Genomic DNA, 24,420 nt, shown 5'->3' with positions numbered 1-24,420 from the left:
CCCTCTGTAAGCACTTATTGAAATTATCTGAGCACATTACAAGTACATATTTGCTTACTCTGTATGCTCAAATGTGACCCGTTATAGCCAACAGGAAAAAAGTGGAGGCCTGAAAAACAGGTGGGGGTCCTCCACCACCACCACTCACAGAGGCTGAGCAGTTGGCTTCCACATTTGTGATAATGTTGGCAGCATCACATATGATCTTCACAGTGCAGAGAACACAAATTAGCATCCATTACTATAATGAAATAATCTGTTAGTTTGAAATGCTACAGGGAACTATGTACCTGTACATTAATGCTGTGGAAAGACTTCCTGTTCACATAGTCTCCTTCATTTACTGAAGGAGCAATGATTGGAATGTGAGTGCCATCTATACAGCCAATCACGCCTGGGAACCGTGAAAATAAATGTAAAATTTAAGTAGTAGTTCAAATATCACCACATCATGAATTAAGTTTTGTTCATCCTGATACCTGCAATTTTGTGGCATCCCTCTTTGATAAATCTTGTGGGTCTATGACCGGGGAACACCACAAACGAGTACAGGAGACGTTTCAGTGCAACTGTAACATTCCTGACTGCCCGACAGACGGTAGCCTTGGAAACGTGCTCAGCGTCACCAATATTATACAGAAAGCTCCCGTTTGCAAAAAACCGAAGTGCGATACAAATAATATTTACAGAACTGAGAAGATGTCCGCGATGTGTCACATGAGCAATATTAGTCCTGAGGATGTTATTCAAATAAATTATAGATTGTGCTGAAAAACGGTAACGTTCACACAGGAAATCATCAGGAAATGATAAAATGTCCGAACGCGCTCTAATCACTCTCTCCCGGCGGAGAGCTCTGCAGAGAATTTGGGCTTCAACATCTACTGGCTCTTCAAGGAAGGGGCACGCTATGTCTGACACTTCCTACAGTCAGGTTTCCGACAAAGAGGCGGAGAAAGTCAGGGTTAGTTGAAGTAAACCTGCTAGGGGGCAGGTTAGCTTCACGGAGTGTGTTGTCATAGTAACTCACTCAGAATTAATCTAAACTCGCTTTGTGAAACCGAAAACCCAGAGTTTTCGTTAACTCAGGGTATACTTACTCAGAGTTTGCTCTAAACCGGCTTCCTGAAATAGGGCCCTGGCATGTTTGATGGAGATTTAGCGCAGCTGTTCAATTCAGACACAGAGGATGAGGACTTCGATGGGTTTGATTGATGATAAAAATGTGAGTACCAAACTTTGTTTTGCTACTGCTTTATTTTTAAATACGCACACTTGTATGCTTGTGTGTTGTTGATGATGACGATTACTGGTAATAAAAATGTGAGTAAGGTACCGAACTCAGGTTTGCTCCCGCTTTATTTTTAAATACGCATACAGTACTTGTATGCGCCCTATGATCCAGTGCGCCTTATGTGTGTGTTAAATACAGTAATGGCACACATAACTGAGACTGCGCCTTTTAGCACAGTGCGTCTTATGGTCGTGAAAATACGGTAAGTTCATACTCAAGTTTAAAACAACAACTACACTAAAGCTATTCTGTTATACCCGTATGCCCAAAAAAAAAAAAAAAAAAAAATTTCATAGTTCAGCAACACTGATCAATCTAATAAACTTAAACCTACACCATCCTCCCTATTCTGGTATTTTAAAGAGTACTTAGCATAAATATTAAGCAACCTAACTAATAGGGTTCCAACTCCCAGCAACAACAAAAATGACTAAATAAAAAAATAGGGAACCACCCTCCACCTCATGATGCTTAATCGACGTAATCAACCTTAATTTGATGCAGTGTGGGAAAAAAAATGCACAGAAATCAATTATTTTTCAAGAAATATTAAATAGATTCAACATCTTTCTTCAACAAAATTGCAGACTGCACAGATGGTACCTTCCCAAAGGAAAAAGTACTATAGCTTACTAGGGTATATATATTAGACTTAATAGTTACTATATACAGTAATTGACTTCTATTCATTTTACATCAAATTAAAACTTTGGGTGTCAGATAATTATTTATTAAAAGCTAGACATTTTAAATGAGAATAAGAAAGAAAAGTATGTCTTTGTGCCCCCTTTTCCCTGTTAATGCCCTATCAACCCCCCTGGCTAAACTTTGCTAGATCCGCCCCTGCACAGTTACCAGCGTCAGCTACGTAGAAAAAGATCCTCGAGTAGAAAGTAATATTAAATACATTCTAACAACAGCTGATCAAGCTTAAACGTGCTGCTGTTGTTCAGCCACTGGTTTCCTCTTTCTGGTGCAAAGTGGGCCAAAAACAAACAAGAGAGACGGACTCGCGACAGAAAAGCCGATCAGCTGATCATTAAGCAGTTTCATGATTGAAGTAGCAGCAGGAGAGGCAGTCGCTTGTTAAGCTTAACGCAGGAATGCTTTACAAACATTCAGAGATGGACTTACACACTTGCTTTACTTCTCTCTGGGATAACTCTGTCGGAGATGAAATGCCGGGTTGCTAGCGAAGCTCCAAATGCTATCCAGACCACCGACAGGTCCCGCATGCCACAGCCGCTCTATCACGTGATGCAAACTGCTCCGACGTGCTAACATTCTGAGGTAAGTTACGGCGTGTTGCAAGTTTTGTGAGGTGCTTTTGTGATATTTAATGGATCGGATTACTTTTTTATTTTTCTCCGATATCCGATCCAGTAATTTAGGTCAGTATCGGACCGATACCGATACGTAATATCGGATCGGTCCATCTCTAATCTGTAGTGGAATACATTTTAAAAGTGGCCTTCCCAACACTGTTTGTGAGTTGTCACGCTCACAAGATTTTCACAAAACCTGACCGCTGACATGACTGTACTGAATCCTAAATCATTTCAAAACACAAATAAAATCTCAAAGACACTCAGTATTTGAACGCATCTCAGCATTTAGTAAAACTGAAGTAAATTTGCATATACATACTGTGCACAGTGGCTTTACCAATAACTCTGTATGACAGACAGTACAAAAGACAGGACAGACACACAAAAAGGATAGTAATCACAATAAACATTTAATATAAAATTTAATGGAAAAGAAAAAAGGGAATGCTCAGACATCCAGTCATCCTTTGATCTCAGATTATCAGAAACCCTATAAAAACATTTCTGGAAGAACCTGTTACAACATGTTATAGTTACACCAAAATCTCTGTGGGAGGAGAATACTATGAAAAACAATGTGCTGCCGATACTGCAGTACCATTATTTGATATGATAAGAGACTTTAAGGCATGTATGACACTTGACTTCGGTTACTATGACTGGTTATTCTGCCAACAGAAAAAAATACAGTTTGACCGTCCTTAATGCCTGGGCCACGTGATGACACGTTATCATTTATGAACATATGCATTATGCATTATTATCAACATACACACACACACACACACACACGCATTGACATGACATCATCAAATTTCAATGCTGTTCCATTCACTGATTTTCTATGTTGATAATTTCGTACATTAAAAACATTTCTGCCCTTTAAAATAAAATTTGAACAGTCAAATATCTCTACATGATTCTCTTAGCTGGTCTAAGCAGCTGCAGTCAGTCAGCAGTGGGAACATTTTTCCACTCATGCGGAAACGCTCCCTCCTACACAGAACACAGAGACACTGAAGACCCATACCACACTTCAAAACCAGGATAAAGAGGTTCGGTGAATGTGGTGTTGAAGGTGTGGAGGTGGACGAGTTTGTCAGAGGAGACTCTGTAGAAGGACAGAGTGCCAGCAGGACAGTCCACATACACTGCTACTCTGTTAGAGACGGAGGAGGGTAGGGCCAAATCTACGTCCTTCCTAAAGTTGTTGTGACAAGCACGGTAACCATCTTCACAACAGTTCAGACTCCAAGACTGATCGTTGGAGCCAAGCTTGCAGTCATCGCTGTCTCCTCTCCTTTGAATTTGTCCGTAAGTCACTGCGACGTCAATCACTCCTCTACACTCGATCTCCCAGTAACAGCGACCTGTAAGCTCATTTTTGCAGAGAAGCTGATTCCAGTAGTCAAATCTGCCTGGATGATCAGGATATGGCTGCACCGCTCTCACATGTGTCACCCTCCTGTTGTTGTCAGACAGTTTGAGGTTTCTGTGCGCTGTATTTGGGTCCAGTTCAAGTTCGCAGAAGTCTAACAGAGAAAGTACAATGTAAAAGCAAAGACATTACAATAGTAGTTTATAGATCTTAATTCTTGCACAGTCAAGCACGAATAGAAGATCAGTTCCACAATCGGTGCCCCTTCAGAGTGCCAGCAGAATGAAAACCTTTGAGAGTAAGCTGAATTATCTAATCAGCTTCTCACTTGCATCTTAAGTGATTTAGGAATTTGAATTTAATAAGAGATGAATAAAAAGTGCAAACTTACATTTTTGCAGTGCAAACCTTAACACCTGCTCTGTGCTGTGGTCCACTCTGTAGATAAGTATAGTGACAGCGACATACAAATTATCAAGCACAATACATTAGTCATGAATGCAAAGAATTCAAATTTCCTGATATGAGACACTGTTTTAGATCAAATTGCTATTTTACTGATGGGGGCGAACAAGTTACTTTTGTTGGTGATGTCAAATTGTAAACCACAAAAGTGTTTTAAGAATCTAAGAAGTGCAAAAGAATCTGACTTTGATTTAAAAAACAAAAACAAAAGTGCATAAAAATGTTGGTCTCAATAGTTTCATCCTATAAAATGTGAAAGCCAAAAAATAACCTTTGAAAATGCGTTCGAGTTCAATGTTTTTATGAGTCACTTGCTAACAAAAAGAATTAGCATAGTATGCTACTATACTGTATCATTAATGAAAACAGCAATTGGTTTAGAGTATAATTTAAAAATGTTAATTTATATTTCCATTTTCTACCTCTTTAGTTGTTTCGGATACTCCATACGTCTATCAACGTGCTGAGATTTATTAGTTTTCACCACTGGCAGCAGCCTCAGAAGAGCCTCCTCAGTAACTGAGTATTTCTTTGAGTCAAACACATCCTGATCTTCTTCTGATGACAGTAAGATGAAGACCAGAGCTGACCACTGAGAGGGAGACAGCTCATCTTTGGAGAGACTTCCTGAAATCAGGGACTGTTGGATCTCCTCCACCAGAGAACGATCATTCAGCTCGTTGAGACAGTGGAACAGATTAATACATTTCCCTGCAGACAGTTTCTTGCGGAGTTTCTTCTTGATGTACTGGACTGTTTCCTGATTGGTCTCTGAGCTACTTCCTGTCTGTGTCAGCAGGCCTTGTAAGAGACTCTGATTGGTCTGCAGGGAAAGACCCAGGAGAAACCGCAGGAACAAGTCCAGGTGTCCATTTGGACTCTTTAGGGCTTTGTCCACAGCACTCTCATGGAGATGTTTGAGTTTAGATTTGGGTCTTACTTTAGACAACAGAGATGATGTTTGTTCTTCTTCTAACAGATCAACTCCAGAGTTGATGAAGGTCAGATGGACATGAAGAGCAGCCAGAAACTCCTGAACATTCAGATGGATGAAGCAGAACACCTTGTCCTGGTACAGTCCTCTCTCCTCTTTAAAGATCTGTGTGAACACTCCTGAGTACACTGAGGCTGCTGTGATATTGATGCCACACTCTTTCAGGTCTGATTCATAGAAGATCAGGTTTCCTTTCTGCAGCTGATCAAAAGCCAGTTTTCCCAGAGACTTGATCAGCTTCCTGCTCTCTAGACTCCAGGATTGATTTGTCTTAGCTCCTCCATCATACTTGACCTTCTTCACTTTGGACTGAACCACCAGGAAGTGGATGTACATCTCAGTCAGGGTCTTGGGCAACTCACCTTCCTCACTGGTTTTCAGCACATCCTCAAGAACTGTAGCAGTGATCCAGCAGAAGACTGGGATGTGGCACATGATGTGGAGGCTTCGTGATGTCTTTATGTGGGAGATGATCATGCTGGATTTTTCTTCATCTCTGAATCTCTTCCTAAAGTACTCCTCCTTCTGTGGGTCAGTGAATCCTCTGACCTCTGTTACCATGTCAACACAGTCAGAAGGGATCTGATTGGCTGCTACAGGTCGTGTGGTTATCCAGAGGCAAGCAGAAGGAAGCAGTTTCCCCCTGATGAGGTTTATCAGCAGCACATCCACTGAGGTGGACTCTGTAACATCAGTCAAAATTGTAGTGTTGTGGAAGTCCAGAGGAAGTCGACACTCATCCAGACCATCAAAGATGAACACAACCTGGAAGTCTTCAAAGCTGCAGATTCCTGCTTCTTTGGTTTCAGTAAAGAAGTGATGAACAAGTTCCACCAAGCTGAACTTTTTCTCTTTCAGCACATTCAGCTCTCTGAAAGTGAATGGAAACATGAACTGGATGTCCTGGTTGGCTTTGTCTTCAGCCCAGTCCAGAGTGAACTTCTGTGTTAGGACTGTTTTCCCAATGCCAGCCACTCCCTTTGTCAGCACTGTTCTGATTGGCTTGTCTTTAACAGGTGAGGCTTTAAAGATGTCTTCTTGTCTGATTGTTGCTTCTGGTCTGTCTGGTTTCCTGGATGCTGTTTCAATCTGTCTGGCCTCATGTTCATCATTGACCTCTGAAGTCCCTCCCTCTGTGATGTAGAGCTCTGTGTAGATCTGATTACAAAAATTTGGGTTTCCTGCTTTAGTGATCCCTTCAAACATGCACTGGATGTTTTTCTGTAGATAAACTTTCAGTTTACGTTGGCACTCTGCAGCATGGGTTCCTAAAGGAACATACAAAAACTATGATTACTATCCAGGCAGTTCTACGGAAGCAAAACATGATCCGAAAAATGTAAGGAACGAGTGGAGCGGAACAAAAAAAATCACTAGGATAAAGGTGACAGACAATGAGTGGGCAGCCTGTAGACAACAAAAAGATAAATAATTTCAACAGGTTTATTTCGCGACTTTTATTTCTGAAGTCTTCTCCACCACACAACACCTTTCACACATTCGCACTACTAGTCTTCTGTCATCAAGGGAATCCTGACATCTGAGTGTGATGTAGTCAGACTCGAACGTCAAGGAAGGTGGTAAGGAAGCAGACTCAGCAGACATTTAGAGAATTTACAGTGAACTCCATCATATGTGAAACTTAATTAACTTAATTACCAAAACTCAAAAGTACATGAGTGCAATAACACAGCTCACCTCTCCTCCCTCATCTGAAGCTCCTCACACTTCTGATTAGCACATTTACACAACTAAACGGCTCTATTTACAAAAAACAAAACAAAAAAACAAATTCAAAAAACCCCTGCAGACCTAGAAAGAAGCAAAAGGAAGCATTTCTATGGTATAAGGATGCGTACACAAACAAACCCAGGATAGTCAGTGCAGCAAAGTTACTTTGACAAATAGCAAATCATAGCAAATAAATAGAGAGACAGAATAAGGTGCATAATATGCAAAAAAAAAAAAAAAAAAAAAGTCAACACATCTGGGACAAGTGGAGAGCATTACAACTGCTTATCCCTTTGTCACACTGAGAAACATCCCCTGCTGGACTGTGATGTCAGTTTTAAGGTCCTGAGGACTTGTGCTGCCCAGCTGTCACATTTACAGCTGGATTGACTCCAGTCCAGTAAAAGTCTCACTATGCTTGTCAAAAGCATAGTGAGACTCCAGTGTTAGTGAAAACAACACGCTTAGTTCCTTTAGCAAAGAAAATCACACTATCACCAGTGGAAGCTGGTGACACCAGCAGATTAAATAAACTGACCATGAAGGCTGGCTCTATAATAGGTTGCAAACTGGACCTCCTCTCCATCAGAGCTGGAGGTCACCGAACAAACTTTTATGGGTGGTGTATTTCTTATCTTATTTTAAATTATCTTACTGGTTTGTAGACAGTCGGCCAGCTCCTCCTGCTTCATTCTCCTCAGGAAGTGTTGTGTGATCTTTAGAAATGACTCTCTGCTGCTCTTCTGCTCTTCAGCTGTACCACCCAGGCCCTCATCTTCACTCTGATCAAGTCCACCGTCTCTGTAATCTGGATTTAGGACCTCCTGGAACCTCTTCAGCTCGGTCTTCACAAATCTCATAATGTTCTCCTCAAGTTGCTAGAAAGAAATGTTAGCTTCTGTTAAACACAACACCACATTTAGTATATCTAACTGTCTGTGAAGTGCTCAGTGCAGAAAAAGCACCAACTCAGTCACGGTCACTGTCTTTGAGATATTTTTGTCATTACTTGTACCATATAAGTAATGACAAACCTGGAAAGAGTACAACATTTCAAGCCCCAGCTGGCTCTGATGAAAACAGAAACATGAACTTTGGACTAAACTAAATTTAAGAGAGCAGAGAGCAGTGTTGTTCCCAAACAGCAGGAGCTGTGATGAAAAAGATTGTAGGTAGATTGATTGATAGTAGTATTAAGCAGAAACACTGCAGTATTTCTCCATGGTGATATGTGTTTTCTGTGCTTACATACCATAAATATGTCCTGCAGAGCTGTTTGGTGCCCACTATCAGGCTGGTGATGGGGAACCTTTAACTTCTGCTGCTGCTCGTCTCTGTGGAAATGTCAGAAAAAACAGGATACATTTCATACACCGTATATTCTAAAAATATCAAATGATAATCAAATTTTCATCCTTACGTTGAGCCTTTAAATTTAATTTCACGGTTGATGGAGCCACTGGATGTCACAGTCAGACATGTGGTTACACAAGGATCAAATGTCTGCTTTTTATTTGGTCTTGAAACATAAAATAGACACATTATAAGCAGAGGTTTATAGAAGCTTCTAGAAACGACAGAAAGAAATGTAGTTTTCAGTCAAAGCTCACGTTTTGTCAGAGAATGGCATCTGAGAGATGGGAGTGTAAATGTTCATGACCCGTTCTCTATTCAGGGATTCAGACACCCAACCCGGTTCAGGATCAGCTCCAGGTCCGGCAGAGTCTGGTCCAACCTGCTGCTTTACCCTTAAATGCAACACATATAGTGCTCAGAGCACGAATCGTGACGATGAAGATTCAGTTCCAACAGTTACTTCAAAGTGCTTAATGTTGTACAGGAAAGATGCTGGAATATTTTAAACAAACTCCAGCACTTATTGACAGTGAATCCAAGCTGGTTCATTAAGAAGCTGCAGCTCTGCTTCCTGGTCTCAATTAGGAAGCAGTTTGGGGGGTTTGATAAATTTGACCAGATTTCTAGAAATGAGAGCTGCTCCATCCAAAGTGGGATGGATGCCGTCTCTCCTAATAAGACCAGGTTTCCTTCAGAAAGTTTCCCAACTATCTAGACAGCCAGCAATTTAAGGAGAACATGCAGCTTCATATGTCACAGGGGACCAGAGAAAACTACAGAGTCCGACATTGTTCTGAGAAAGTTACACACTGATTCAATATTGATTTTGTGATGGGAGAGCTGAGCTGTGACCTAGAGAAGAGTCCTGACAGTTAGAGACGGTCCTCTCACCTCTGAGGTTTGATCTGGCTCTCATGTTCCCCACACAGAGTGGATGCAGAGTTAGGGACTCCCTCCTTTCTGTGCTCACACTGATCCACAGAAGAGAACACACCTTCACACAGACACAACAACACGCTCAGTCAGCACAACAACATTTATACTTCAGACTGTGTTGCTGTGTATACCAAGACTAGCTGCAGAAAATGGAAGTCATATGATATATCATTTCTTTCTTAAGAATGGTGTCTGCTCTCAGCAGACAAGTCAGCTGCACGACAGAATAAAGAAAATCCTCACCACCCAGATTCAGGTCCACGTCCATTACAGAGTTGTTCTATCTTCACCTTTAGAGGAAACACAGAGAGAAGCTGCTTTAACCCAAGGGCTCTGTTACATTCTCATAATCACCATCAGAGCCGGTCAGACTGCAGGTCAGTGAAACCTTCATACTACAAAGAGCAGAGCCCAGCTGCTTCAGTAGGAGCTTAATTTGTTCAAACAGTGATGTCATCATGGTTTAAGGTGCAGTAATACTAAAAGAAACATGTTTTTTTGTTTTTCCATCAGTGCATTTTGAATTATGAGGTTGTGTTCTTCATAACTTCTGTCAGGAAAAGAAAACATCCAAATAACATTTGTAGATGATTTTGTTGCTACAGTTTGTTTATGATGAGGATTTTCTAAAACAATTAAGTTTGCTGAAGATTTTTAGAGCGCAGTCTTCATGTATCATTCAGCCTGGTTTATAGAAGACATGGTGAAAACTAATGAATTTTCTCTCTTTATGGTATTTATGATTTAATAAAAATGCTAAAAAGATAACTTTATAAAAAGCGTTGATTCAAATTTATCATCAACATGAAACATGAAGCATTTCTCACATGGCAACAAGTCCATGGAAATGTTCAGAGTTTTATAAAACACTTCAGATATCTGCATAAAAACTTTATGAACCTGAACATGAACACATTTGATTAAACATTAAAATCCTTCCTGCTGAGATTAATCATTTTATATTCAATGGTCCTGTTTGATTCTTTTCTCCTGGCTGCAGGTGAGTCATGATTTGTTAATCAGTGATAAATGTTAACAATATTTTTGTAGCTCCATGTAAAGAACTTTGAACCTTGCTGTTTCTCAGTAACACCACCTGCCAGGTCAAAGTTAAAGTCTCCCAATTGTTAACAATAAACATCTCACTTTGTGTAACTTTGCTCAGTTTGGTGTTAAAATACTAAAAATGTTTGAACTGATCAAATGATCATAATGAACACCGAACAAAATAAGTCTGCAGGTTGATTTTGTTAGGTTTTGTGTTCAGAGTTAAAGTACGTTACCTTCTGATGGAGAAAATAATCTGCATGAAGCTTAAGTGAATCCACAGCTTCAACGGGAAACATGCAGAGAGCAGGAGATTCACACACAGTCTCAGCTCTCTGGATTTATCTACAAACTGAAGTCTTCCTTAAGGAAACCTGAAAACTGCACCATGACCCTTGGAATAAAGAGCAGAAGTCACACAAGTACACACAGCACGAGTCCTTATCAGCTGCATCATAAAGTTCTGATAACACAAAAAAAAAAAGAGCAAAGAAGGCTTTTATTAAGCAACACACACACACACACACACACACACACACACACACACACACACACACACACACACACACACACACCTCAGTCTGAAAACAACGCAGCATATACTGAAAACATTCACTAACCATCACATCATGAGTCCATAAACCCACTAGAAAAACCAGCCATTAGAACGATGTCAGGCTCAAGCCACTTCTGCAATACCTTCACTTGTTATGTGTTGAGCATGAACAAAATTACAATACGTCATGAGTCTCTGTGGTCTCAGTGTAGTTCTGGCTGCAGTCAGTAGATGGCACTGCTACACAACCTCTACACCATTACCTACAGGCAGCACTGCAGGACTAAACTCAAATAAAAGCAGTGAAACTGGAAACATTTCTTTATGAGACTGGAAACACAAACTGGCTACAAACCAGCTCATATCCACCCATCCATCCATCCATCCATATACCTATCATCTATCATCCATCCATCCATCCGTTCTACCACGCATTATCCATCCATAGACTGATCCATTGATTTGTTATTTGAAGTCATGGATGCAGCAGTCTGCACAGAGGTGCAAAGACTCCCACATCTCCCTGAAGCATTGAGGTATTGCCAAGGCAGCAGAGAAGAATACGCTTATCAGTCTCAGGCTGTCATGTCCCAAGTGAAAATGGCAGAAACGCTTTAGTTATGGGGGACTATGAAGACCTTTCATAGTCTCGTAGTTCTTTTATATTTAACTTCATGAAAATGTGAAACAAGTGTTCAGTAATCAGTACTTAAAAAGTCAGCGCTGGTGTTCACAGGTTGCTTTTAATTGTTGAAGTAGTTAAACATATCTACAAAGTAAATGTCCTTATTTGATGCTTTACATTATGAATGTTTGGCATTCATGACATCATAAAAACATTATTTCACAGACGGTTCTGTTCCAAGCTTCATGTTACAGAAACATTAATAACAGGATTAAATTTTATATGTTGTCTTGTGTCTGCCAAGACTGAGAGAAAATACCTGCTGCATTTTTGTATGATAAGAGCAGCGTAATGTGTTCTTAATTACGTGAGATCCATCTCTGTTTATCTCAGCAGGTGTAAGAAGGTCCTGTGTGAGTAATCAAAGATGTTTTACTGCCTCATTCGGGAGAAAAACACCTGAAACTGTTTCAGAATCAGAATCAGAATCAGAATACTTTATTGATCCCTGGGGGAAATTATTTTTTGTTACAGTGCTCCATTTTAAACCAACATTAAGACAAGACAGACAATACGCTAACTAAGAATAGTACAATATATACATATATATACATACATACATACATAAGTCACTTATAAATAAATAGTTGGAAAAGAAACATGTGTAGCTGTAGCAGCAAACAGTGTGTTAAGTGGATGCGTTGTACAGGGAGATGGCCACAGGCAGGAATGATTTCCTGTGTCGTTCAGTGGTGCTTTTCGGTAATCTCAGTCTCTCACTGAACGAGCTCCTGTGACTGACCAACATGTCATGGAGTGGGTGGGAGGTGTTATCCAACATTGTCTTTATCTTGGACAGCATCCGCCTCTCCGCATCATTCAACAGTTTGAGCTTAAGAAGAGCAGGCTTTCATTTTTACAGTGTTGAGAGAGTATAGCAGGAAAAAAGCTCAAACATCAATCATCATCAGAGAGTTAATGGCCTTTAAATAACCAAGGCTTCAGACAGGTGATTAAAACCTCCCTGTGATTGGTCAACCATCATGACATTCTAGTATCTCCTACCTGTCAGTCAAAGCACCCACACCCTGAATGCTAACTTAAGGTTGTTATGAAGGAGTAAGTTAGCTCTTAAAATGAACACTTAAAAATAGATTTTAATTCCACAAGAAATTCAATTGAATACTCTTTGAAAAGTCGTGTTGGTCAAACATTAACAGAAAAGCCAGAGAAACAGCGGCTCCTAGAGCTGCTTATTAATTACACGATTATGTGATTGGATTCTAACTTTTGGCTTTACTTACAGCCCCTTTAATGATCACTGGTTAATTAGCATACTCTGTACACAGACTCTGCAAAAGTCTTTATGCTTTAATAGCCCCAATTTAAACAAGAAGTTCTGGTTCTCCATTAAAACCTCCTCCACATGTTGCCTGGGACATTAAACACATGAACATAATCATAAACTGTAGTGAAGCAGCATGTGAGGCTGGGAAAGAATGTCTCGGACTCCCAGACCATCAGCACCGGCTCCCCTCAGGGCTGTGTTCTTTCTCCCCTGCTCGTCTCCCTGTATACTAACTGCTGCACCTCCACCCACCAGTCTGTCAAGCTAATCAAGTTTGCAGATGACACCACCGTTATTGGACTCATCTCGGACGGGGATGAGTCTGCCTACAGGAGGGAGGTTGAACGTCTGGTGTCCTGGTGCAGCCACAACAACCTGGTGCTGAATGCCCAGAAGACAGTGGAGATTATTGTGGACTTCAGGAAGCACACAGCTCCACTCCCCCCCATCATCCTGACTGACACCCCCATCACCTCTGTGGACTCATTCTGCTTCCTGGGTACCACCATCACCCAGGACCTGAAGTGGGAGCCCACCATCACCTCCGTCATAAAGAAAGCCCAGCAGAGGATGTACTTCCTGAGGCAGCTGAAGAAATTCAACCTGCCAACACGGACGATGATGCAATTCTACACTGCAATCATCGAGTCCATCCTCACCTCCTCCATCACCGTGTGGTACGCTGGAGCCACTATCAGGGACAAACAGAGACTGCAGCGTGTTGTGCGCTCTGCTGAGAAGGTGATTGGCTGCAGACTCCCATCTCTGCAGGACCTGTACACCTCCAGGACACTGCGGCGTGCAGCTCGGATCTCAGCTGACCCTTCTCACCCTGGACACAATCTGTTTGACCTGCTCCCCTCAGGCAGGAGGCTCCGGTCCATTCGCACCAGAACCTCTCGCCATAAGAACAGTTTCTTCCCCTCTTCTGTTGGACACATGAACAATAACCGTATGACTGTTCCCACCACTAACACATGACCCTACGCTGTGTTCACTGCATCATTCCATGTTTGGCACTGATCACCACCTGCACTCATGTATATATCATGTATATATCTATCTATCTACTTAGCACTTTTAATTCTTATTCTCATTTTTATTTTCCTGTCCATTTAAGCTTAATTTATAACAGTATTTATAACAGTATGTTTGCACTGAAGCACCGCAGCAATCTCCTAATGTTGTAAACCCGCTCAACATTTGGTAATAAAACCCTTTCTGATTCTGATTCTGATTCTGATTCTGAAAGTATACATGTGGTTGGAAAAGGTTTAACACAATGTGCTGTAGATGAAAAATGTTGTTAATCAGCCACATTTTTATGTCCAACACCAACATTTTTTATATTCTCCACCTGGCTGCTTCACCCGCTTAAAGTCAGAGGTTAGAGAAGGATTGCAGGTAATGAAAGATGAGTGAAGGGGAAGATGTATACATGGCCTACACCCACATCCATCACCTCAGCCTCCACACATTCACATTCCCCTGGACTCATACTACAAGGTTCACTTCCTGCTGCACTGACAGTAAAGAGACAGACTAATAACTCCTGTAAGATAAGATACAACAAGACCTGCTTTATTGCTCCTGAGAGGAAATTTGTCAGAAACGCACGAATAACAAACTGTTTCATACCTAATAAACTGATAAAAAGTACCTTAATAAACTTCTCATTGTTGCCTGTCAACATAAAATTCCTGGATTTAACTTTTAATATAAAATGATTGTTGTATTTTTATTGTATTAACAGCAGATTCAATATGATTTTATTTATATGGTGTCAAATCAAATCAAAGAACTTTATGTTGTAAGCTAAAGACCCTTCAATCATATTACCCGCCCTCCATGAGAAAGTGTTTTGCAACAGTGGGAAGGAAAAACTCCCTTTTAACAGGAAAAAACCTCTGGGTTTTTAGGGGTGAGGGGAGGAAGACGGGACAAAGACACGCTATGGAAGAGAGCCACAGATGACTAATGATTTAAATGCAGAGAAGTGTATTATCACACAGTGAGCGAAGAAAGAGCAGGAGAGCAGAATTATCATAATGTCCTATAGTTCTGACATGAAAGATTTTTCTCTAATTTCATAACACTATTTAAAACCACTCACTTTGTCTCAGCAGTGAACCGTAAAGTTTAGTAAACTGAAAACAAAACAAAATTATGACTCTATGTTTCTGTCTCACCCCAACCAGTCGCGGTGGATGGCCCCGCCCCTCCCTGAGCCTGGTTCTGCTGGAGGTTTCTTCCTGTTAAAAGGGAGTTTTTCCTTCCCACTGTTGCCAAAGTGCTTGCTTATGGGGGTCATATGATTGTTGGATTTTTCTCTGTACCGTATATATTATTGTAGGTTCTATAATGATATATACAGTCGCCTTGAAGCGACTGTTGTTGTGATTTGGCACTATATAAATAAAACTGAAATGAATTGCTAAATAATCTTGCTTGTTTTTGTTTTATATGGTGAGGAACTTTGTCACATGGAGTCACACAAACCACCTGCAACTCAACACTTCAAAGACCAAGGAACTGGTTGTGGATTTCGGGAGGTCCAGACCAGGTCCACTGCCAGTTCAGATAGAGGGAGAGGAGGTGGAGGTGGTCAACACATACAAGTACCTCGGGCTGTTGGTGGACAACAAACTGGACTGGTCATGCAACACGCAGAACCTGTATAAAAAAGGCCAAAGCCGACTGTACTTCCTCAGGAGGCTGAGGTCTTTCAACATCTGCAGGAAGCTCCTGAGGATGTTTTACCAGTCAGTGGTCGCAGGAGTCCTTTTCTATGGCGTGGTGTGCTGGGGGAGCAGCACAGCAAAGAGGGACTCACCCAGACTGGAGAAACTAATCAGGAAGGCTGGCTCTGTGGTCGGCATGAAGCTGGACACTCTGGTGACAGTGGCAGAGAAGAGGACCTTAAAGAAACTGATGGACATTATGAACAATGCCAGGTATCCTCTGCACACGGTCGTAAACAATCAGAGGAGCCTATTCAGCGACAGGCTGCTTCTCCCAAAGTCAAAAACCAACAGACTTAAAAACTCCTTTGTCCCACACGCCATCACACTGTTTAACTCCTCACTGGAGGGGAGAAGGAGGAGAAACAGGGGGACAAGGGACGGCAGGAACAACTGAGCTGTAGGTGCTTTTCTTCACTGTGCAATATTTGCAATATTTGTTTTTTGTTTTTTGTTTTGTCTTTTTTCTTGTATTTGACTGTGCAATAATCACTGTGCAATATACTCACTCAGCCAGGGGTTTCCGCACCCGCTGGCCCTACAGCTGTGGCTCCGTCACCCCCCGCTCCCGTGCCGTCGCCTGGTCCAGCTTCAGCCTCAGCTTCTGCTTCGCCTGGTCCTGCAGCTGCTCCTCAGCCACCGCCGGCTCCCATGCCGGCTCCCATGCCGCCTCCCATGCCGCCTCCCATGCCGCCTCCTGCAGCTGCTCCTCAGCCACCGCCGGCTCTCACGCCGCCTCCTGCAGCTGCTCCTCAGCCACCTTCTCCTCGTCGCCAGCGTGGTCGACCACCGGACCGGCTCAGTGGCCGCCGCCGTCCTCCTCGCGGCCGCCCGCCGGACCTGTCCCATCTCGGCCACCGGCCACAGGGCCGCCCGCCAGACCAGTCTTTGTTTTGGACTCCGTCCCTCCGTCCTGGGCCCCCTCCGCCCGCCCTGTTCTGGTTTTTCTTTTCTTTTGGCCGTCGGGTGCCGGCCTTTGAAGGGGGGGGGGGGGGGGGGGGGGTACTGTCAGGGTTTCTGGGTCGTTGACCCAGTATTTTCAGTTCACGTTCACTGTTTATCTACTGCCTGTTCCACTTCCTGTTTTATTGTGTTAGCCTTGGCCTGTGTGCATTATGTTCAGTCCTCTTCCCATTTATCATTAGTTCATTAGGTTCAGCTGTTCACTCACCTGTCTCCAATCGTTGCATTGTTAGTCGTGTATTTAAGCCCTCTGTCTGTGAAGGTTCTCAGTCATCCAGGTCATCGTAGTCAAAGGAGCTTGCAAAGAAAAGCGTCTGGACTTCTTTAAGTTGCTTGAAGACGTTTCACCTCTCATCCAAGAAGCTTCTTCAGTTCTAAGGTCAAATGGTGGAGAGTCCCAGATATAAACCTAGTGGGAGTATCCCCCCACAGAGGGACAAAAGGACCCCCTGATGATCCTCTAATCGCCTGAGCCAAGGTGTGAAACTGGGTGTGGGTCCCAATCAGCCAGAGTTTCGGGTGTGTTCATTGTGAAACCTGGCCCCACCTTATCATGCGAATTCCTGAGGTCAGATGGCCCAGGATGTGAGTGGGCGTTAAGGCGTCTGGGAAGGGATCTCAAAACTGGATTATAGATGGCAGAGAGTTGGTGTCGTAAACCCCCGCCTCTGTTCAAAGATGGTCGCTCACAGTGGACATAGATGGCTTCTTTCACTCCTCTTTCAAACCATCTGTCCTCTCTGTCCAAAATGTGAACATTGGCATCCTCGAAAGAGTGTCCTTTATCCTTAAGATGCAGATGGACAGCTGAGTCTTGTCCTGTGGAGGTGGCTCTTCTGTGCTGTGCCATGCGCTTGTGAAGTGGCTGTTTGGTCTCTCCAATGTAGAGGTCTGAGCATTCCTCGCTGCACTGTACAGCATACACCACATTGTTAAGTTTGTGTTTTGGCGTTTTGTCTTTCGGGTGAACCAGTTTTTGTCTGAGCGTGTTGCTGGGTCTGAAATGCACCGGGATGTCATGCTTGGAGAAAACTCTCCTGAGTTTCTCTGATACACCGGCTACATAGGGGATGACAATGTTGTTGCGTCTGTCCTTCTTATCCTCCCTCGCTGGTGTCTGGACTTCTTTTCTGTGCCTCTTTGCTGACTTTAAGAACGCCCATTTAGGATAGCCGCACGTTTTGAGTGCTTCCTTTACATGTGTGTGTTCCTTCTTTTTTCCTTCAGGCTTAGAGGGAACATGTTCTGCCCGGTGGTGTAGGGTCCTAATTACTCCAAGCTTGTGTTCCAGAGGGTGATGGGAGTCAAAGAGGAGGTACTGGTCCGTGTGTGTGGGCTTCCGGTAAACTTCGATGTTGAGGTTGCTGTTCTCTTCAATGTGCACGACGCAGTCCAGGAAAGGCAAACAGTTGTCCTTTGTGTCTTCCCTGGTGAACTTGATGTTTTTATCCACCGCGTTAATGTGCGCAGTGAAGGATTCCACTTCTTGTGTCTTGATTTTGACCCAGGTGTCGTCCACATATCTGTACCAGTGGCTGGGTACTCTTCCTTTGAAAGAGCCAAGAGCCTTCCTTTCCACTTCCTCCATGTAAAGGTTGGCTACAATAGGTGACACGGGGGAGCCCATGGCACAGCCATGTTTTTGTCTGTAAAAGCCTTCGTTGTACTTGAAATATGTAGTGGTGAGGCAGAGGTCTAACAGTGTGCAGATCTGATCGGGTGTGAAGTTGGTCCTGTCCTCCAAGGAGCTGTCTTCTTGTAGTCGTTTTCTGACAGTCTCCATGGCCTCCATGGTGGGTATGCAAGTGAAGAGAGAGACTACATCAAAGGACACCATGGTTTCATCTGGATCCAGGGTAAGTTTCTGGACCTTGTCGGTGAAGTCGGTGGAGTTCTTGATGTGGTGTGGGGTGTTCCCCACAAGAGGAGCAAGGATGGTAGCAAGGTGTTTAGCAATGTTATAAGTGGCTGAGTTTATGCTACTGACTATGGGTCTGAGTGGGACAGCTTCCTTGTGGATATTAGGAAGTCCATAGGTGCAGGGTATGGTATCCCCTGGGTAAAGGCGGTGATACGTAAGGCGGTCAATAATTTTGTCCTTTTCAAAGTCTTGAAGGCAAGCTATAACTTTCTTTTTGTAGTTGCTTGTGGGGTCTCGCTTTAGGGCTTCGTAGGTATTGTTGTCACTGAGGAGAGTAGTGATCTTTGTATGGTAATCTGTAGTGTTTAGGACCACGGTGCATCTTCCCTTATCAGCTGGTAAAACAGTGATGTTGTGGTCTTTGCTCAGGGAAGCGACAGCCTTCTTTTCCTGTATTGTGAGGTTGGATGGAGGGACTTTGGCACTGGAGAGCGTGGCTGAGACTTTCATCCTGATTTGCTCTGCTTCTGTCTGTGATAATTTATTAATCCGTATGGCAGATTCTGTGGCTGTGATGAGGTCCACTATGGGCAACTGTTGTGGAGAAATGGCAAAATTGAGTCCTTTGGCTAATACTCTCTTTTCAGGTTCAGTGAGAATCCTGTCTGAAAAGTTCTTAACCCATTTCTCCTGACTGACTTCAGGTGTGTTTTCTTCTCTGGGTTGTGTAGGTTCAGGATGAGGAGTGTGTGTTTTTGAAAGCAAGGTGTGAAATTTCCTGCGTTGTCTTTCTTTTCCTTTAGAGTGTTGGGCCCGCTGAGCCTTGTCCACAAACTTGTAAACCTCTTCTAAGATTGGAGAGGGTAGAAGGATTTCCAGTTCCTGCAGGGTCTGGCTGATCTTGATCTGGAGGGCATCTATGGTGAAATGGACCTGTCTTATCCTTTTACTTAAAAGGTGATTTTGTGCTCTCTGTAGAATCAAGTCTGTTCTGTATCCCCTGACAGTGGATCCAAGGCGCAGGCTCTTAGGAACAACTCTGCTTTGTCTACATCTTAGGTTGAAACGGAGATGGTTCCTATAATCCGCTAGTTTCCTTGATTCCCTTTCATACTCCCGCACCAGTTGAAGGGTGTTCCTCCCAAAATGTACAGCAATATGTCTGTGAAGGTTCTCAGTCATCCAGGTCATCCGGTGGTCGACCACGCTGGCGACGAGGAGAAGGTGGCTGAGGAGCAGCTGCAGGACCAGACCTCTGCCTCACCACTACATATTTCAAGTACAACGAAGGCTTTTACAGACAAAAACATGGCTGTGCCATGGGCTCCCCCGTGTCACCTATTGTAGCCAACCTTTACATGGAGGAAGTGGAAAGGAAGGCTCTTGGCTCTTTCAAAGGAAGAGTACCCAGCCACTGGTACAGATATGTGGACGACACCTGGGTCAAAATCAAGACACAAGAAGTGGAATCCTTCACTGCGCACATTAACGCGGTGGATAAAAACATCAAGTTCACCAGGGAAGACACAAAGGACAACTGTTTGCCTTTCCTGGACTGCGTCGTGCACATTGAAGAGAACAGCAACCTCAACATCGAAGTTTACCGGAAGCCCACACACACGGACCAGTACCTCCTCTTTGACTCCCATCACCCTCTGGAACACAAGCTTGGAGTAATTAGGACCCTACACCACCGGGCAGAACATGTTCCCTCTAAGCCTGAAGGAAAAAAGAAGGAACACACACATGTAAAGGAAGCACTCAAAACGTGCGGCTATCCTAAATGGGCGTTCTTAAAGTCAGCAAAGAGGCACAGAAAAGAAGTCCAGACACCAGCGAGGGAGGATAAGAAGGACAGACGCAACAACATTGTCATCCCTGTGAAGTAGCATAATGCAAGTGACAAATGGCAAATGAATTCTGTCCTAGCCACTTTGTCACAATCCCCTATGTAGCCGGTGTATCAGAGAAACTCAGGAGAGTTTTCTCCAAGCATGACATCCCGGTGCATTTCAGACCCAGCAACACGCTCAGACAAAAACTGGTTCACCCGAAAGACAAAACGCCAAAACACAAACTTAACAATGTGGTGTATGCTGTACAGTGCAGCGAGGAATGCTCAGACCTCTACATTGGAGAGACCAAACAGCCACTTCACAAGCGCATGGCACAGCACAGAAGAGCCACCTCCACAGGACAAGACTCAGCTGTCCATCTGCATCTTAAGGATAAAGGACACTCTTTCGAGGATGCCAATGTTCACATTTTGGACAGAGAGGACAGATGGTTTGAAAGAGGAGTGAAAGAAGCCATCTATGTCCACTGTGAGCGACCATCTTTGAACAGAGGCGGGAGTTTACGACACCAACTCTCTGCCATCTATAATCCAGTTTTGAGATCCCTTCCCAGACGCCTTAACGCCCACTCACATCCTGGGCCATCTGACCTCAGGAATTCGCATGATAAGGTGGGGCCAGGTTTCACAATGAACACACCCGAAACTCTGGCTGATTGGGACCCACACCCAGTTTCACACCTTGGCTCAGGCGATTAGAGGATCATCAGGGGGTCCTTTTGTCCCTCTGTGGGGGGTCACTCCCACTAGGTTTATATCTGGGACTCTCCGCCATTTGACCTTAGAACTGAAGAAGCTTCTTGGATGAGAGGTGAAACGTCTTCAAGCAACTTAAAGAAGTCCAGACGCTTTTCTTTGCAAGCTCCTTTGACATTTAAGCCCTCTCTTCCCTTCAGCCCTTGTCGTGTCATTGATGTTATGTTGTCGTTTCCCCCTGCGTTCAGCCAGCCAGCCATTGAGTCTTTCAGTCAGTCGTCCAGCCAGCCAGCCATTTTCTACCTCTGTTCTGTTCACCCACTCCTTATAATAAACCTTCACCAGTCTTCACCTACCTGCGAGTCCTGCGTTTGGGTTCCTTCTTCCTCGCCTCCACACAACGCCTGACAAACCTGACCATTAGCTGAACTCACAGGTCCTCAGGTGTATGACAGGTCACTGCCTGTCATACACAGCTGCAGCTTACAGAGACATGTGTGTTTAAATGATTATTCATTGTTCTTCATGTGTATAGAAGAGCATCATAAAGGGTAAACATTTCTCTTTTACAGCCAAATGTGTTTGCATCACTTCTCAGGTTTTCTTTAACATGATGGAGGAATAAGTACTGCAGTGTGGTTTCATGCAATCACATGAAATAAAGGACAAAGAGAGTCTACAAAAGTATAAAGATATAGGTTATTATTCACATTCAGGCATCCATATCGAAAACTCTAACATTTCAACTCGAGTGAGTCCACCACTGTGCAATATCACTACAATATGTTACAATATGCATGTTTCTATGTACTGAGTATTTACTGCCATGAATTTTCAAATACTTGATAGGTGTAGGTACCATGAAGTATCTACTGTTTTTGTATTTTAAAATCACAGGCATTACAGCCTCAGAGAGAGCCAACAGTGAGCAGCACTTTCTGAGAGTGGAGAGAAGAAACTTCCTTAAACAGGAAGTGACCTCTGGGAGAACCAGGCTGCATCATTCCCTCACCCAAACAGGCTGTGGTGATTTCATTTGGGGTGCCGCTGCCACGACCAACCACAAAAACGGGAGTGAAGTAAAAGATGTTGGCAGATTATATTCATATTTGAATCTCTGTGGGTCGACCAGAACACCTGCCCAGCCTGAATCCCCACAGTGAAGAACAACGGTGCAAGTCAATGAGTCAAACTCCCAACGTTAGTTTGTTAGACCTGGGCAAGTATGATGACCTTTGCTCTATTTTAAGAAAAAATAGAGTAACACAAGAACACAGACACTCAGTTGAATGGAAATGGTGGTGACTTCCATTTAGAGGACTGAATCTGTCCCACATCCTCCACGTACACAGATTTCATTTATTTATTTATTTTTTTGCTTTCACAGTTGGCCTCGCTGCAAACGTGGAAATAATCATATGATGTTTCTCATTCTGTACATTCACCTTTATTTTAAAGGTGAATGTACAGAATGTTAATAATAAATATATAATAATAATGTTTGTAATCTGAACAGTCTATCATTGTTTTCGCACCTGCTCAGCTTCACTTTTATTACCTGATAGAGCACGGCAGTGACCTCACTCTATACCAAAATCTCACAACTCCAAAATATTAAAGAAAAACTGTTCATTTTATACTTTATAACCACATTACACAAAAAGAAAAACAGAGCTGTTCGCATATTTAACTGATTAGAAAGCAGACTCTACAGCTGAAGTTCAAAGCTTCAAAGTCAGACACATTGTTTCCTGTTAGAACAAACTGGCCACTCTGTGTGCTGAACTAAAATTATAATAATACATGAAAACACTTCACATTTTACACTTCATGATGTTCATAACAGCTCATTCGTAATCAGAGAGAAACTCCGAGAACAACACGAGGCCACGAGGAAGACTCCGACAAATCCAGGAGCTCAGGATTAAAGCTAAAATATGCTGCTTTGTTTTAAGATAAAAGTCTGAATATTATAAAGTGATGCTAAGTTGTGACATATTTAAGAATAAGTTAGCATTTTTACAAGAAGAGTCAAAGCATTTTACTGTTTTGCTGAAGTTCTGACATATTTCAAGAATAAAATTGTAATTTTATATCTGAGTCTTTATATTTTTAGATTAAAAATTTGTAGATTAAATAAAGTTTATACAGATTAAAACATTTGACTTTTTGATTAAACCACTGAAGCTGTAACTCAGAGTCATAACACTGTGAATATGGTGTTTTTGTCCGAAAGCTTTTAATCCACAGCTATTGTTCAAGCTGAAAGCTGCAAAAACAGGAACTGCTAACACAGACGTCTTGTGGTTGTACGAGTAACTGCAAGTAGTTTAGAATTTATCACCATTGTATCCATGGAAACAAGCTCATGAACTCATTTTTTGCGTCGTGGATTGCTGAGGTCGACACACTCACGGTTGATCAGATTTGTTGTGCTCATCAAGTCTTTCTCTAAATAATAAAAATTCACCACTTAGTTCAGTTTGATCGAATGAAATGACGACTTTGTTCTGACGTGATTTCATTGTGTTAAAATTGACCTGAAATTGAAGTTATCTCTTCTACTGGCCTCGGGGTTTTGCTTCATCGTTTTCTCAGATTGACCCAGCCTGAAACCCTCGTGAGATTTTATGATCGTATTTGACTGTTAAAAAAACCAACCAAATGAATCTACTTTAGATGACCCATAACCTCCTTCACAGAGGTAGCAACCCTATGTAGCTTCTGTGGACGACATATTTGAAACTCATTTGGAAAAACTCTAAACTTTGGACGATTTCAGAGATGTGAGGTTTACACACACTGGCCGGTCTGGAGCGGTTTCTGGTCCAGCCTGGATGGAGATGTGCTCCATCTTTCTGTGCTATAAATAAGCTGTAATCATCAGGTAACAGAAAAGTCAACTCCCTCAGCTCTAAAGAATCTGAGCAGGGCAGGATGCCAGCTAAATGTTAGAAAGATGAGCTTGTAAGTGATCAGCACTCCTGTCCTAACGCTTCACTGTTGTTACATTTACACAAACACACACTGTACATGTCCATGCCGAGTCTATTTGTTCTCATTCATAAATCAAGGACTTTCATCCAGAGGGGCTGGTGTCACTGGTTGGCCTCCTCTTCCTCAGGTCTGTCTGAGTGCAGGTCTGCTCCTCTTTTCCCAGAATGCAGTCTTGTATCCTCTCAGCTGTTTGTCCTTCTTCCTCTTCACAGGAGCGTTCTCAGCTCTGAGGACAAAGAAAGGACACGT

The 24,420-nt window shown here is 42.8% G+C and overlaps 2 protein-coding genes across 2 annotated transcripts in view; both read right to left on the bottom strand.

Moving 5' to 3' along the window:
• Window positions 1–3,013: 3,013 nt before the first annotated feature.
• On the bottom strand, window positions 3,014–8,172 carry LOC113006778 (NLR family CARD domain-containing protein 3-like). Its single transcript, XM_026142950.2, has 4 exons — window positions 7,846–8,172; window positions 4,888–6,727; window positions 4,392–4,438; window positions 3,014–4,154 (listed from the first exon to the last, which is right to left on the bottom strand). Exons 1-4 carry the CDS (start codon window positions 8,048–8,050, stop codon window positions 3,619–3,621), a joined length of 2,628 nt encoding a protein of 875 aa, XP_025998735.2. The 5' UTR covers window positions 8,051–8,172; the 3' UTR covers window positions 3,014–3,618.
• A 13,682-nt stretch (window positions 8,173–21,854) lies between these two features.
• The window catches only part of LOC113006448 (endothelin-2), a 38,256-nt gene continuing 35,690 nt past the window's right edge, over window positions 21,855–24,420 (bottom strand). The window contains exon 4 of the mRNA XM_026142428.2: window positions 21,855–24,397. Within this exon, the coding sequence (XP_025998213.2) occupies window positions 24,295–24,397 (103 nt within the window). The 3' untranslated portion in view covers window positions 21,855–24,294. The remainder of the gene's footprint in view (window positions 24,398–24,420) is intronic.

Source organism: Astatotilapia calliptera, chromosome 15, assembly GCF_964374335.1.
Source record: "Astatotilapia calliptera chromosome 15, fAstCal68.1, whole genome shotgun sequence".
NCBI lineage: Eukaryota > Metazoa > Chordata > Actinopteri > Cichliformes > Cichlidae > Astatotilapia > Astatotilapia calliptera.
Note: the sequence above shows the minus strand (reverse complement) of the source record. Positions and strands in the feature narration are given on the sequence as shown.

What these genes read in the sequence shown, in the direction of transcription:
- LOC113006778 (XM_026142950.2), bottom strand. Translation starts at nt 8,050, where the DNA reads ATGAGATTTGTGAAGACCGAGCTGAAGAGGTTCCAGGAGGTCCTAAAT. An exon ending in GGCCGACTGTCTACAAACCA is followed by an intron (nt 6,728 to 7,845) that starts GTAAGATAATTT and finishes ATGTTCCTTTAG; the next exon opens with GAACCCATGCTGCAGAGTGC. An exon ending in AAGGTTTGCACTGCAAAAAT is followed by an intron (nt 4,155 to 4,391) that starts GTAAGTTTGCAC and finishes TTTCTCTGTTAG; the next exon opens with ACTTCTGCGAACTTGAACTG.